The following is a 15,666-nucleotide window of genomic DNA, read 5'->3' on the forward strand; positions in this document are numbered from 1 at the left end:
AAAGCGAATGAAGGAAAAATCATTTTGCCCAGCCGCGGATTTGAACACGGGACCTCTCGAGAGGTTATAAGTTTTTAGTAATAATTTGGCTATTGGCAGGCGCCTGCGAATAGTCACTACGTTATTCATTGCAGAACATTGCAATTGCGACACAAAGAGGCAACGCTGCGTGTATTTTGGGGACTTTGGGACCGGATAGAGTAGATGATTTTTATTTGTTGTAACCTTCAATTTCTGAAAAGATCGTTTTTTTACGGGCTGCGCCATTGACTACCCTTCTTCATTTGATTGACATATTTCAGTGACGTGACAATCATTGTGATGAAACGATCGGTCAGCAGCAGCTTTAACCAATAAACGCAGTAGGTATTTTCCAAAATTCTTAAAGAGTATGTCAACACACCTCCCTAAAATGTCTGAAAACATGACGAATTTAATGGATAATTTCTGTATGAAATTTTACAAAAATTCCCTTCAACACTCGTTAAACCACTTATTGCACGGTCCAGTAATATTAAGTTCGGCTTTGCCATAGAAATGAACAACCATCGCTTGAGCCTAAACTATAAACTAACAACTGCTATGAGCTAGTGAGCAGCTATGTCGCTTAATGATTGTAGGCATGAAACTCATATACAGGGTGAGAAAAGTGAAATTCTAATTTGAGAGTTTTTGTGGTTTCTAATTGATTCCACGAGGATTTTCTTGAACAAATGAAAATCTACATTTGTATTCTCTGAATTTTGGTTATACTAAACAATAATAAAATAAAAATCTAGATTAAACTTTTTCCTCCATGTATTGGTTTTGATATACTTGGTTTTATAAAAGAAAATTATATTTCTTAGAGTGTGTTGTAGTATAAGCTAGTATAAGTAGACAAAAACAAAACAAAAATATTTACCGAGAAAACCAGAAATATAAAAATCCATTGGTCAATCGAGAATATGTCGAAGAAACTTGGCGTCTCTCGTTGTCAAGAAAAATAAAATGAAACTTACAAGCGAGCGACGTTTAATTATAATTACTGTATGGGTAGTGCCAAAGATCTGCCAATTTTTGTATTAACCGATGTCTTTTACATTTGAGAAGCTGATTTGTTGATAATAAATATTTCGTCTGTTTCTTCTACGTACTTATTGCCATCAACTAATCGTCCAATTAACAAAATTAATCATCCTCTTCCTTTTGCTTCTCATAATCTCACAATCTCAACGCTACTTAAATTACTTATTGGCAATCGTCAGAAATCATAGAAATTTTACTTTTGAGTACTGCGCTTCTTTTTTTTATAATCGAAGAAAAAAAAACGATTCCCAATAATCTCTAAATTGCTTCTTGTTTACAACATACACACAATGCATGATCAGTCACACCTGAAGATGATTTACCACACCTGGCTGTGTTACCACATTGGGATCTAACACATCTATTTCAGTGCAATCCATTTTTAGATCAATAATAAAATACGAAATATTTCTTTCGCCAGCCATTGACGATTACTTCAAAACAGCAGTCATCTATTAACTGTCCGATAGTTTAGATCGGTCGGGGAACATAACAAACATCGCATTTTAAAATTGTTTTTGAGGTGAGTTACTGCAGTTCAAACGAAGAAAGAAAGAATAAAAATCAAGGAAAAATGACAAAAGTGGAAAGTGAAAATTAGTTTTCGGAATTCATTCAACATCAATTAAAATAATCTACAAGAGGATTTCAAATTTCAAATAGACAATATAAACGTGATTGTGATTCATTTAGTGCTTGTACGATCTTCAGTTCAAAAAATCAATTCTCGAAAAATTAATTTGAGAAAATCATTTATTTGAAACTTGAGAACGCCCGTTTTATTGTTCTATACACTAAAGACTCAAGTACTTAAAGTGTATTCTTAGATCATAAAATAAAATAGAAAAAGTTGGCTGTAAACGTGAAACTATAAATTTAATTTTCATAGCATAAAATGCTAAATTTTTCATTTGAAATAATTTTACTCATTTGTTTCATAAGAATCAAGTTGTTAAAGTGCAGCAGTAGTTAAACGGTTTTGCTATTAGATAATTGAAATTCCAACGAAAAATACACAAACATCATCGAATCATCCCGTTTTTATATGCCTCTTTTTCACTTTACTTTTTTATTACTTCGTTTGTTTCAAGTATCGCTTGATATCAAATCTTTCACTTCTTCATTTTAACTTCATTTTATGTTACGAGAGTTGCTGGTTATATTTGTGGCCTCGGGTACTTCTAGTGTTTTCCGATGATTGTCACTGTGTTCGCACATAACTTTGGACTTTTTTAGGATAAGGTTCAAGCTCTTTTCCATATAAAATGGGGAATTTCAGCAAATTTATAGTATCATTGGTAAGCTTGCCATAAGAACGATCCGTGTTCTAATGAAAATACGAAAATTTTGATCCGAAATTTCCGTACGATAAGACATTTAGGAGACGGGCTCCTCTAACTAGCCGATAGGACATTTTATTGTTCTCATTATGATAGTTCGTCTTAAAAAGGACCATAGTTGTCTGCACAGTTACTAGTGCCTAGCTTCAAAAAAAACACAAATATAAATAGACCCCTTATGTAACTGAACACTGGTGAGTAGGGGAGTGCGATGGTTCAGGTATCGAAATTCTGCTTGATTCTGCTAAAATTGGGCCAAAAATACTCCTTGGAGAAAATCGATTAATAAAATGTTTTTCCGTTTTTAACATTTTCCGTTGAGTTGGAGTCTAGATAGTGGGTAGACAACAAAACATGAACAGCCAACAAAATGTCTCAAAACCAGTTGTTAATGAATAATAAAAAAAAAAAATCAAAATCGATATTTGACATCTAGGGACAATTTTTTCTGGACCCCTTCAGTTTCCATTCCTGAACCATCGCACACCTAATGGTCAGTGTTAAATGTTAATATTTTTTTGTCATTGTTGTCTCGATAACAGGATAAAAGGATAAGAAAATGGATCTAAATTGGAACAAAAAATAGATTTCATCCCAAAAACAATCTGATTCCATGTCACCATCCTAACGATTTTTTTTTTGTATTTTGCTGCCTTTACTGTGACTTCATAAATATATGAGTATGTAAACTAAAAAGCCCCAACACTCCGAAATTATATAAGTTCTTTTACCTTGGGAATACGTAAATATCTACGGAATAAATAATTCAAATGGTTAAATTCGTTGCTTCGAGCTAAAGGGGAGATGAATAGTAGCTCTCGTACTCATGAAACCACAGTTTGTTTCATGTGGAATTTATAGAGTTATTTAGATTGACATTGTTGGGTGTTAAACTGTGTAATGTATGCTTCATTTCAGTTTGATCAGTGAACTTATTGATCTCAATTAGAAGTTCTAATTACGACTACTATAGAAACAACCGAAAATGGCCAGGAAAATGTTATATTCAAAGTAAAATGTCCTTTAATCTTATATGTTAGTTAAAAAATCTTTGTACTATTAAGTCTAGTGTTCAGGTGTACTTCAGGTGCGTAACGTAAAAGTAATACAATTAGGTACCAATATCTCCAGCAAACAACTATTCGTAATTCCTTTGAACAATACAGCCAACCGCGATTAACAACTTAATTAATTAATTATTTTCCACGTAATTAAGCTGAGATCGTTAGTAATAATCGTCAACATCAAATAAAATCATTTTGAAAACTAGGACACAACGGAACGGTATTTAAATCTCAACATTTCTATTACAATTTTTCTCGAGAAAAATAGGCACACAAGAAGCGACTCTATTTTAGTCGAGTTATAGTGGTTAAGATCGATTTCATTTGAAGAAAGTCATATTCATAATGCATGACAAACTATTTATTTTCTGAACACGGGAAATTACCTATGTAACGAAAATGCGATTTTAGTGAGTAGGAACGACGTCTAATCTTTCCACAGTTTCGCCGTTTAATGTTATTTATGGAATACCGTTAATTGTATTTTAACGGAAAGGACACAAAAGAGAATTTTTTCTTGGAAATTATCCAAAATAAATTTCGGTTTTCAATGTACTATTTTCGGACGATGAAATTTCATTAATTACATCAATGAAGTACCATGTTTTCACCAAACTTCAATATTTTGTTTATGATTAATATATATATTCGTGAGCCATGTCGCAAGTAAAATATTATTTTTATTCTACACTCCAAAGTAAATATATCGCCGAAATTATTAATTGCGAAAAAAAAACTCAATGTAAAAAATCATAATTTTCTTTATACCTTTATAGATTCTATAAATAATTGTACACCATGGCTGATGATGAGGTGAGGTAAGTATCAGAAAATATAATTCTTGAACGGTTTACCAAAAAATATAATTGACATGGCAAACAAAGATGTTTATACTTTCCTGATTGTTGAGTAGACTCAAAAATTAAAGCAATCTGATACCATTACTTTTTAGTCATCAAATGGTTTGAAATATCACAACAGTCAAATGGTCTGGGAAGCATCTAGGATGTTTACATAGAATTTCTTTGTAAGTCAAAAGTTAAAAAAGAGACATGATCATCATGACATGATGGTTGTAAATAACATATTGTGGAAATTGTTATCGTCACTACCGCAAAAATCAGCGATGGCACTGCCTTTGAGTCGGTCTTTGGAGATACGAAATTTAAAAATCAAAATCATTTGTTAGGAAATTAAATTAAAATGAAAATATTGTTCGATAAATTGACAGAAGTGACCGACTTGCCGACAGCGTCAATCATTGAGAGTCCTTTGAAATTGTTAACTATTCCAACAATTACTTCAATTGGCCAAAGATTTTCAGATATTGATTTCAAAAATCTTTTACTTCATTTGTTTTGAACATGCTTTTTGCTATAAGACCTCATTAGTCAGATCTTGAAGGACACTGGCGCTAGACTCGCGTTGGTCACATGTTTACAAAAGTTTAAAAAAGTTTTTGTTATCTTCAATTGGAGCTGAAAATCGCTATAGACTATTGCGCTTAAAACCATCAGCCGGCCCTGTCAACGTTTTTAAAGTTCTGAAAGGCTGGCACTCTTAGTACCCTCGTTTTACAGAGTTTTGGATTTTAAACGACACTCCCCATAGTTCTATGAACTATATTCTAGAACAAAGAAAATGGTGCACACATTGCATTCTATCAATGTTAGTTTGTGTTGCTTAAAGGAAAATGACCATCTGACAATCCCACATATGGTAATTTCTATCAAATACTGAAAGTATAAACATTTCTCACCCATTTCAACTGTAAGTCATCTTCTACATAAAATAAGACTTACATTTCTTTCTATTTTTAGTCTGACTGAATGGTGTGTTCATCCTTCATCGAAACTAGGTAATTAAGCTAAAAAAATCTTTTTCAACTAACTCATTTCACCAGCTTTAATAATCAGCTGCGGAGTCCTATATACAACGCACGCTTATTATATCTTGCAAAAAAGTTTTTCGTCTATTAAGTCTTGTATATTGTGAATTTATTTTTGTGTACCTTTTTTTTGTACTTCACACGTACCCTCACAAAGAAGTGATAATTTTGATTTTAAAAAAATAATAAGATTTTACGTGTTACGGCATGTTTCATTTTCATTTACATTGCCTAATCACGTAAAGCATTGTACTTACGAGGTTCCAAGTTGTTATTTGACAAGTGGGGAATACAGCCCTCATCTTCGGGTCGGGCTGTAACACCCCACTTATCAAATACACAACTTGGAACCTCGGAAGTAATATACTATTAATTACACGTAAAATTTCGATAAATTGTGATAAATCCAACTGAAAGCATAACCCTGACAAGACCCTTCTGAAAAATTAGATGTTCGATTAGCACAAATAAAATTATTATTCAAATCCAATCTTCTTATTTATAGGGACAAGAAGATAAGAGTTGGTTAACTCACAGTGCTTGCATTATAATGGTCTTCAACACAGCTGCGTTAAACAGACCAACAAATCAGTGAACGTTAAGGATGAAGACATGAGCACATATTTAGCATGAATGGACGGTATTGTAAGTTTTTTTTTAATTTTTCCTTTCATTTCTAACACAGGCTAAGAAGGCAAAACAGGCCGATATTGAACGCAAGCGTGCCGAAGTGCGCAAGCGTATGGAAGAGGCCTCAAAGGCTAAGAAGGCAAAGAAAGGTTTCATGACTCCGGAGAGAAAGAAGAAACTTAGAGTGAGGACTTCATTTTTTGTTTTGGGAAAGGGCATTTGTCTTATCGCTTAGCATTTTAGTTGTTGCTCCGTAAAAAAGCCGCTGAAGAATTGAAGAAAGAACAGGAACGCAAAGCCGCTGAACGTAGACGCATCATCGAACAACGTTGTGGAAAGCCAAGGGATCTTCAAAGCGCCAATGAAGGTAAAATCACTAGATTATCATGCACCCAAGAGGGAAAATGTGGGGATATCTAGAAAAATATAAGCGGACGGGTTATTCCATCTGTTAGCTACAACGACCAGGCAAATGAAGTAATGAATATTATGCACATGTGTCCAAATGTTTATTTTGCCGAGTTGGTGATTGTAATCCTAAGCCGAAGGCGCGGATCATAATCCAACTCGTCAAAATAAACATTTGGGCGTAGGTGCATATAACTTTTTATGTGTCAATGCAAAGATACTTACTCTGATTCATAATGTTAGTCTTATCACACAGAGACATATAAACGATTTTATTTAAGTTTGTTAAAAATACTCAGATCAAGTAAGAGATTTGATAATTGTCCTAATGATATATGCTCGCCGTCTGTAAAAGGTTAAAATATTTAAGTTTGGGTTTTCCGATGGTTCAAATCAGTTTCGCTTATCTTTAAGCAACTGACCAGAGTTGCGTTTGTTTATGTATACAGATGCTGTTTTGTATAATAAACGGAATTTCTACATTTTTATCACGAATATAACCAAGCCTTATCATCGTTTGGGGAAAGTTTGATGAGTCTGTTGAATGATATTTTCGTACAATTAACACATTCAAAATAATTGCGGCTTGTCAACTTTCGGCACCCTGGACTTTACTTAAATAGTCGTGGAATACCTCCAAATAAATTTCTAAAAATCTAGAATTCAGTTTTGGATTTTTAGAAATTTATTTGGAGGCATTCCTCGACTATTTAAGTAAAGTCCAGGGTGCCGAAAGTTGGCAAGCCGCAATTAATTTCAATGTGTTAAAAGATCGCAATATTAAGTGAAACTTTACGTGAATTACAACATATTATTTGAAAGCCGAGAGTGAACGACCGAATTGAGAATTAGGTTGATGGTCATCGTGATGTTTAAATTCACCCGAGTAGCGGATAGAACACTAGTCCATCATATCAATCATCATTGAAGTGTTTTTCATAAAATAATAATTTTTGTTTTAAAAATCAAACCTAATGTTTTACAATGTAGACACTCTAAAGAGCGTATGCAATCAGTACCATTCTAAAATTGCAACATTGGAAGACGAGAAATATGATTTAGAATATAAAGTAGCCACAAAGGACTTGGAGGCAAGAATTACCATAAAATATATGATGAAGTGTGGACAATTTACATCTTCATTGTCTAATCGTTGTTTCACGTTTTGAATTAATTTTATTAAGAGAAGACGCTAATTGACCTTTTAAGAATGACATGCCGCGGAATATGTAGCGCGACACAATCATTTAATCTGCTATTTCTGGTGTTTGATATATCAACTAGTGTTTGATGTAAAATCTTTGGCTCGATGAGTATACATTTTGTTACATATAAACCACGTCAACCAGAGCTAATCGCTTGTTTTTCTCGTCACTGTCGATGACTAGTCGTTTCTAAAAGGTTAATAGCTGTGTCTTCCTTTTCTGTTGTAACATTGATTGTTTTTGATTTATTGCGACCGCTTTGTTGCTCGAAAGTTTTTAATATATTAGAAGATATGCGATGGAGACTCACACTGCATACCGATTCGTTTCAATTCCTTATGATACTTTCCACGCAACGCAAATAATTCGGTTAAATTTATTTCCTCTCGTCTCCTATGCAACCGAAGTTGCTTTGGTTGCCTGTTTTGCAAAACAATGAAATATTTTTTTTGGCTATTTTGACTAAAACAATTTTTCATTGCAAAAGCGTGATTGTGAGTCGGATATATAAATATTTCTAGCGTCACGTGCTTCCGTTAGCTTTGTATCTATTCATTTTGTTATTGTTTGAGTCATTAAATTGAAATATATTTTGTTTTTCGCCAATCAACTTTTTGGAATAACAATTTTTCGTGAAATTTTTATATTGCTTGCGAATGACATTTCGAAACTTTTTGTCAAGCTTTATCGGATAAAAGCTTAATTACCTGATTAATTACGGTGACCTATATTTACTGGCGTTAAGATCCTCGCGCGGGAGGAAACAATTTTCATTTAATGGGCTTTCAGCTTAAAAGCTTCATCATCGAATTTTGTCATTCCGTACTAAGCTAAAAAAAATCGTATGAGAGCTTTCAAATTTCTTTTGTTTTTCTATAGAAATTGAAAGCTCAAAGGTTTTGACTTATGATATTTTAGCTTAGACCATTAACAGACCAATTTCAACTTTTGAAATTTAATTTTACTGTATCTTTACTTACATGTTCATGAAATGTAAACGCGTCACAACTGGCCGCTTTTGAGGTGGTTTTTTGTACCCAGATTCCACAAGCATGAAAGATGAACTAAATTATTTACGTCGTTGCTTGCAAATCGTTGAAATTACACTCCTTGCCAGAACTTAAACATTTATTGAATTTGCTGAAATCTATTTGCAAAGATTTACTAAAGCCTGGTATACAATCTCATCACTAGATTCTAGCGTTAGATTCCATCATGATTAGAAATAGTGGCACCATCACTTTCGGTTCGAATAGTGAATTAGCAATATGGGTCAACCAACAGAGCACTTCTTTCACGCCATTGACTTAATTAGTTACGTTAGCACAGACTAAACTATTAATTTTTTCCAACAAAACTCGATGATATCGAAAACTTTAATTGTTACTACCTGAAAGCATCGTACAAACGAAAGTGGTGTATCATTTTCACATGATCCAAACATATCAAATTCAACAATGCCATCAGCCTGGATGCAAGATTTGTAGTTATTGATGATGCAGGTTTTGCTAGGAATGCAACAATATCCAAAGTGCTAAGAGCTTTCCAATGCAAAGTAAAATGTAACAGTATTCATATCTTGAATGATTGAATTCTTTTTGTTTGTGAATCTTAGATTGATAAATATCTTCTTTTCCGGTAGGTAAGGAGGAAGATTGTCTGTATTGACGATCCAATTATCAATGATAATTGCCGTCTGAAATAGGACAATTTAATTGGTTCTTTCAACATTTGTCTATTGAAAATAATATACCTTACGAATTGGGCACTGTCTCGGCCATGGACCACTTTCCAGTAAAACTTTGTAAAACATTTGAATCAATGGTTCGTAGTTTTTCTTCGCAAACAGTTTGCAAATGTCAATTGTTTTATTGGTAATTTCAAAATCGAAATTCCCATTTCCAGAATCAGCAAAAACTTCAGCATGCACAAAGGGTTGATGTATTGTATCTAAAACAAGTACCTTAGCAGAGAGAGCACCTGTAGGACTAAGCGATATGTTAAGGGATGTCAAATTTCCGAAAGAAGCTACAGTCACATTTTTAATTGCAATTTTGAATGGACGCTACAGAAGCCAGAAAGAATTTCAGTGAATTTTAGCTTAGCTCAATTTGTTAATGTCATCATTTTACCCACTGTTCTGTTGGAATGATCCACACACAGGCAAATAGAATCAAAATTCCAAATTGTTCCGATTTTTGCATGTCAGCATTCGATGAAAATAATTTCTGACTGTCATTACAATACTGGCACTTGTCCTTTTATTACATTTTAATTTTGATTACACCAAACGTATGGCAAAATTAAATGCGATCAATTTACGATAAACGATTCGCTATTAGAGCTTGAAGCGGAAATGTGTAACTATTTGATTTATAAAATTGACGAAAAGGTCAATGATCGAAAATACGACACAAGTTTAGCTAAAGAACTAATTGAACTCCATTAGATTAGACCTATGAGATAACAAACCAGGCATTCATCAAAACAACCAATTTACAAGCAAGGATGTAATAAAGGAAGGCAAAGTTGTTAGTCCATTGTTGGAATTGTTATTAATCATAGGAAACCATAGCACTGTGATTTTATTCTAATAGAACGTAAACTATGATTTTTGGAAAAAAAAGCGGAAAGGACGTTGCCCTTCCCACTGTTCCCAAATAAACGAATGACATTCTTTTGGGTGAAGGGTTCTAACATTGTGTCTCTAAGACCATCGTATTGTAAAATATGAAATTCAAAGCGATTAGCTGTTACTGTTACTGTGGAGAAGTTAACTTCGCCACTTTTGGCGTAAAACGTTTTAAGTACATAACGCGGGAGGAATGATATTTTGACCTGTGTAATTGCAGCCCTTGCTTTTGGCTTCCACGTTTAAAATAGTTTTGACCTGAGTTGTTTTAATACCGTACTTGCCGTTAAAAACAAAAGATTTAAAACCCTTCAGAAAATAAAATAAAATTTTTAAGTAACACCTAATCACACATAATGTAATATAGCCGAGCTTCAAACACTTTGTCAATCATTTTGGAAACGGATATCTGAATTGGAAGGTGACAAATTTGATTTAGAATACCAGGGCAGATTAAAGCAGTTCGAGGTAACCCTACAAATTATGATGACTGCTGTCTGAGACCTTCTTTTCTTTGTATTTTAGTAGACTTTTCTGTTAATTTTTTATTTTATTTATTTACTAAGTTGAAATAACCATCGAGTTATTTGTTTTTATTAGTGAAATTAACTGCGGCGGTAAAGCTTCAAAATGTAATCAGGCACTATCAATTCCTTGAACGACAGATCTTGTAGTATCGTTAAAGATATATAATCACCCCTTTCATGTAGTACGCTGAATGCCAACATCCACCATTTTTAAAATACCATCTAAAATACCTTGTCCGTTCGATTACAGCCATGCTGAAGAAATACTGTCAAGAGTATTACGACCGAATGTATTTATGTGAGAATCAAAAATGGGATTTGGAATACGAAGTCAAGAAAAGAGACTGGGAGGTACTGCAAACTAAAAACAAATGAAGAAAAAAAATTGTTCCATTAATATTGAACCAACACTCCAAAATAAAACGGGACATGAGACCGTATCATTACTATTTCAGTAAAATGTAAAAATTCTGAAATGTCCCGTTCTATTTGTGGGTGTTCGTAATCTACGTTTGTGTTCTTTGTGTTACTTTTTTTAATTAATCAAATTTCATGCACATCAACGTATACAATACATCACGTACATACATACATCATTCATACATGCCCTACACTAAACAACAATAATGGAAAGTATTTGTTTGGATCATGTTTTTTTTCAAATTTTTTTAGTAGTAGCTGCGAAAAGTCTTGAGAATTATGTGCCCATTGTGATCATTTCCAAATTTTAACCTTCAACTTAACCTTTAACCTCATCATCTGCAGAAACACATAAATAATGGTCTCATGTAGAGCAGACTATTTTTCAAAACAAATGAATTAATACATTTGTAGAAGAAGCACCACATTTTTAGTACATTACAACAATGACAATGATTTTGATTTGACGATTAGCCCGACCCGAAGGGGAAGCACATACGTACTGTGCACTACGTGATTTCATTTCAGGAAAAAAAATCTTTGGAAGTGAGAATTATTATGCTTCGCTTCTCACCATGCCCTAAGATTGTTTGAAAGCTTTTCTCAGACATTGATGAACAAGCGAAACCACTGACGAACAAATAAAGAATCAGAGAAAATGACCAGTGTAACATTATCAGATTTAGAGTAAATTATGACGAACTAATTGGGACTTCAAGTTAGAAGTGGAGTCAAACAACTTCCTCGTCTTTTTTAATTCTTAGGCTAAGTAATTTTGCATGACGATGTTTGATTTATTCAATCAACCCATTTCAAGCATGAGTGGTACTCTAAATAGACTACTGAAACTGGACAGTGTATCAAACAAATTTTAGCACTGTAAAAAAATCATATAAAATAGTACTCTATTTGGGAGCTGTCAATTTTGCTTGAAGTTTGTTGATTCAATCTAAAATTATGCTCAAGCATGCACCCATTCCGGAATTTAAGAACGAATTTTGAAAAAATCGGAAATGAGAATCTAATTGACACACAATAGGAAATTCTTTCGACCTTTTCTTCATTTTGGTTCGTTTCGAATCTGTTAAGTGGGGTTCTGATACAAAGTTTTATTCATTTTCGCAATTCCGGGACACAGCGCAATACGAACTTTTTTTTCGCACGCAGTGCGTTATCAACTTTTTTTCGCACGCTAAAGAACCTATTACCTGCAACGAAGGCTAAATTTTTATAAATAAAAATCTTGCATTGACCAAAGCAGCGACTTTAGCCATTCGGCTATAGAGTCACACTATTATACCGAACGTATTGTTGAAGCGTATAAATACTAAGCATTGACTACTCGATTTCATTCGCGTCTCTTTACATCACATTGCAATGTGTATTATAATGCAGCCTTCTTGATCGTTCAAATGAATTTCTGTATACACAAGAATTTTGGAACAAAATGTAGGACATGTTTTGCATTGGAAAGGTGATTATGGCCTGAAATTGCGAAAAACGTTGTATCTACCACGGTAGGTATGAAGGTATTTTTTCGCACACGACGTCTTGTCGACCTCGGCTTCGCCTCGGGTCGACAATCGACATCTAGTGCGAAAAAATACCTTTATACCTACCTTGGTAGATAAATAACTATTATATCAAAGCATGATTCTGTTGATTTTCTACTGAACTGAAATTACAATATTTTTCTGAAGCATTCAGTTGCATTATACAATTTTTGTGAGTTCGAATCAGAATTTCGGTTCCAAAGGAAGTTTAGTTTTTTCTGAAAATAGCCGACTGAAATTATGTAAAATTATCATCAAAGATTTTCAACTAATTCAATACGTACGTCGTGGTACTAATCATTTTTACTAACTTAGCTAACATTTTATGTGTGTGTCATGCTGTGCAGTACCTTTCTATTCTCTTTTAAAAAAATACTATAAGAACACAACCACAATTTTTGTTGTTTAAAGCCTTTTTGGTGGGAATCCACCTGAAAACATTTTTATAAAAATATTGTACCCGATGGACACATTCATTTTACCAAATTGATTCGTGAAGTAGACGAAAACAGCTACCGAAGAAACTATAAACTTACAGTAAAATATAACAAGTAACCTTGACCTTATTTCTATATAAACGAGAACCCAAACTCAACTTTTAGTGGACCTTTTTTTAGCATCTTCCTGAATTTTCCTGATTTACCGACCGACTTCCGATAACACTGAATACAATCAGTTAGATCTCCCTAAAGTTGATCTGTTGCTTTTTATTAATCCGCATTCCACACATTACGCCAGTACTTTAGTATAGATAGATGTCGTTTGTCATGAAAAAAAAGACTCACATAAATTGCATGAAAGTTATATTGTGTGCACGAAGTGTATTATATGGTTTATAATTTGCTAATAATTGTTTGCACTAATTTCGTTACGGAAATATTTTATGAAATATTGAAACATCGCATCATTCACTAGAATTATATATAGACATTGTTGAGAATTGTTTTTATTACAAACTCAAAATTGTCTATTTAACGATAGTGCTATGCGTCATGTCATACGAGACTAATATTTCAGCTTGTGTTGTTGGGGTAGAAATTGATTTTACATCTGAATGTTCGGTGACAAAAAGCAAAAGAGATTGTCCTGTATTAATTTGAAAATTGATCTTAGATTTTTGTTAGTCAACTTACAACTTACAACCGGTTAATTGTTCACTCTACTTTCTGACCTTCACAACATTACAAACAGTGATCGTAGTTCCGAAGTTATTATTTGTGGAAAGCAAAATGGGTTACGAACGGAACAATCTCAATTGTAAAAACAATTCTACCATAACAATTTTGTGTAGTACCATTAGACGTCTTGAACTTTGTCTTTTTGTAGTTTACGCTCAAAGTTACTACAAAACATGAACACATCGGCTAATATTTTCTTTTTAAAATTGGAACAGATCTCTGACCTTAACGCTCAAGTCAACGACTCCCGCGGTAAATTGTAAGTTCTGTTACGTCTTGTTTTTATTTATTTTTTATTTCTAACGTAAAAATTTCCTTTCTTTCATTTAGCGTCAAACCAACTTTAAAGAAGGTCTCCAAATACGAAAACAAATTCGCTAAACTTCAAAAGAAAGCAGCAGAATTCAACTTCCGTAATCAATTGAAAGTTGTTAAGAAGAAGGAATTTACTCTTGAAGACGAAGAGAAAGAGGTTGGATTACGAAAGAATTTTTGCCAAAGAGCATCTGTCTTCAACGTCTTTACTTTCTTTTAATTGCAGAAGAAGCCCGACTGGTCTAAGAACAAAGGGGACGCAAAGGCCGAGGCCTAGTCTCGACAACGTGGAAAAGGCGGTACATTCTAATTATGTGCAAGGAATGTACACACGTTCGAAACGGCATTCAATTAAAATAAATAAAAACTGCTTGAAAAATGTTGTTGTATTTTTACTTGGTCTCTTGCTTGGTTGGTTTTCCTAATTTTCGTCTCTTTCAGGCACAACTGTGTTTGCTAGCCGTGTCCAAAATTGTACTCGGAAAAAAATAATGTAGCTGTGGTACCCATAAGTGGACTTAGCACGCTCTTTATTTTGGCCGAGGCTGTGTGCCCCATACTGGAAAAACTGTAGTGAAAAAGGCTGTATGCCGGATATATGTGGCTGTATGCCGGATATACATGGCTGTACTACTTATATTATAGCGTTACTTCTTATAGGCCTGAGACACATAATATAGCTTTGTGATTTATAATATGGGTACACCACTCATATTATGACGTTTCAATAAAAAAAATGTTATTATTTTGCATGTTTTTTGCGGTCACCCACCTAAGTACTAACCAGACGGTTTTCACGAATGTCAGTCACTTTCACTTCTACTTCACTAACTGTTCTTCATTTTTAACGAATACTATTTAATTCGACTCGCAAAACTCTGAGACTTTACATAAAATGCCAACATTTCTGCCACAGGTCGAGAGATATACGCAAAATACACCACCTATCAATCTACGGCCGAGGAGCACATTTTTAGCTCACCGCGAGGAAGTGGTGTATTTGCCAGTATATCGATCAAATCAACAAAAAGAACTATCAAAACACCTCGTTGGCTGGAGCTAGCCTCCATTTCCTTCAAAAAGTTAAGAAAAGATATGTACGAGACTTAGTCGCACTTACTTTAAGATTTGTTCCTTTCACATGAATATGAGTCCCATACAATTGCTCAATATGGGGCACACAGTTATATTACTTCTAAAATATGGGGCCTGTACCCTCATAATAAAGCATACAGCTATATTATGCGTAATGTATCGATAATATGTGTTTCTAGTCCATATTATGGGTATACAGGTTATATTATAGGCACATTAACCATATCAAGCAAATATGGGCTCAGTTGCCATAATATTATGGATCTCTTACCTATATTATAAGGCATACAGTTCCAATATCCGGAACACAGCAATTGTCGAAAAAACTTTTTTTTTCAGTGTA

General features: G+C 33.7%; 1 protein-coding gene across 3 annotated transcripts; it reads left to right on the plus strand.

The window, feature by feature from the left end:
- The first annotated feature begins 1,473 nt into the window (after positions 1-1,473).
- LOC119079901 (troponin I-like) lies at positions 1,474-14,607 on the plus strand. Of its 3 annotated transcripts, none has more exons than XM_037187991.1 (8): positions 1,474-1,591; positions 4,249-4,285; positions 6,046-6,174; positions 6,234-6,357; positions 7,389-7,489; positions 14,129-14,172; positions 14,244-14,385; positions 14,455-14,607. In XM_037187991.1, the coding sequence occupies exons 2-8, from the start codon at positions 4,271-4,273 to the stop codon at positions 14,503-14,505; spliced, it is 606 nt and encodes a 201-aa protein (XP_037043886.1). In that variant the 5' UTR covers positions 1,474-1,591; positions 4,249-4,270; the 3' UTR covers positions 14,506-14,607. The 3 variants fall into 3 exon arrangements, with proteins under 3 accessions (XP_037043886.1, XP_037043887.1, XP_037043885.1); XM_037187992.1 differs by lacking the exon at positions 7,389-7,489 and adding an exon at positions 10,603-10,703; XM_037187990.1 differs by lacking the exon at positions 7,389-7,489 and adding an exon at positions 11,013-11,113.
- The last annotated feature ends 1,059 nt before the right edge of the window (positions 14,608-15,666 follow it).

Source organism: Bradysia coprophila, unplaced genomic scaffold (genome assembly GCF_014529535.1).
Source record: "Bradysia coprophila strain Holo2 unplaced genomic scaffold, BU_Bcop_v1 contig_350, whole genome shotgun sequence".
NCBI lineage: Eukaryota > Metazoa > Arthropoda > Insecta > Diptera > Sciaridae > Bradysia > Bradysia coprophila.

What these genes read in the sequence shown, in the direction of transcription:
- LOC119079901 (XM_037187991.1), top strand. An exon ending in AACGACTCCCGCGGTAAATT is followed by an intron (nt 14,173 to 14,243) that starts GTAAGTTCTGTT and finishes TCTTTCATTTAG; the next exon opens with CGTCAAACCAACTTTAAAGA. An exon ending in TTGAAGACGAAGAGAAAGAG is followed by an intron (nt 14,386 to 14,454) that starts GTTGGATTACGA and finishes TTTTAATTGCAG; the next exon opens with AAGAAGCCCGACTGGTCTAA.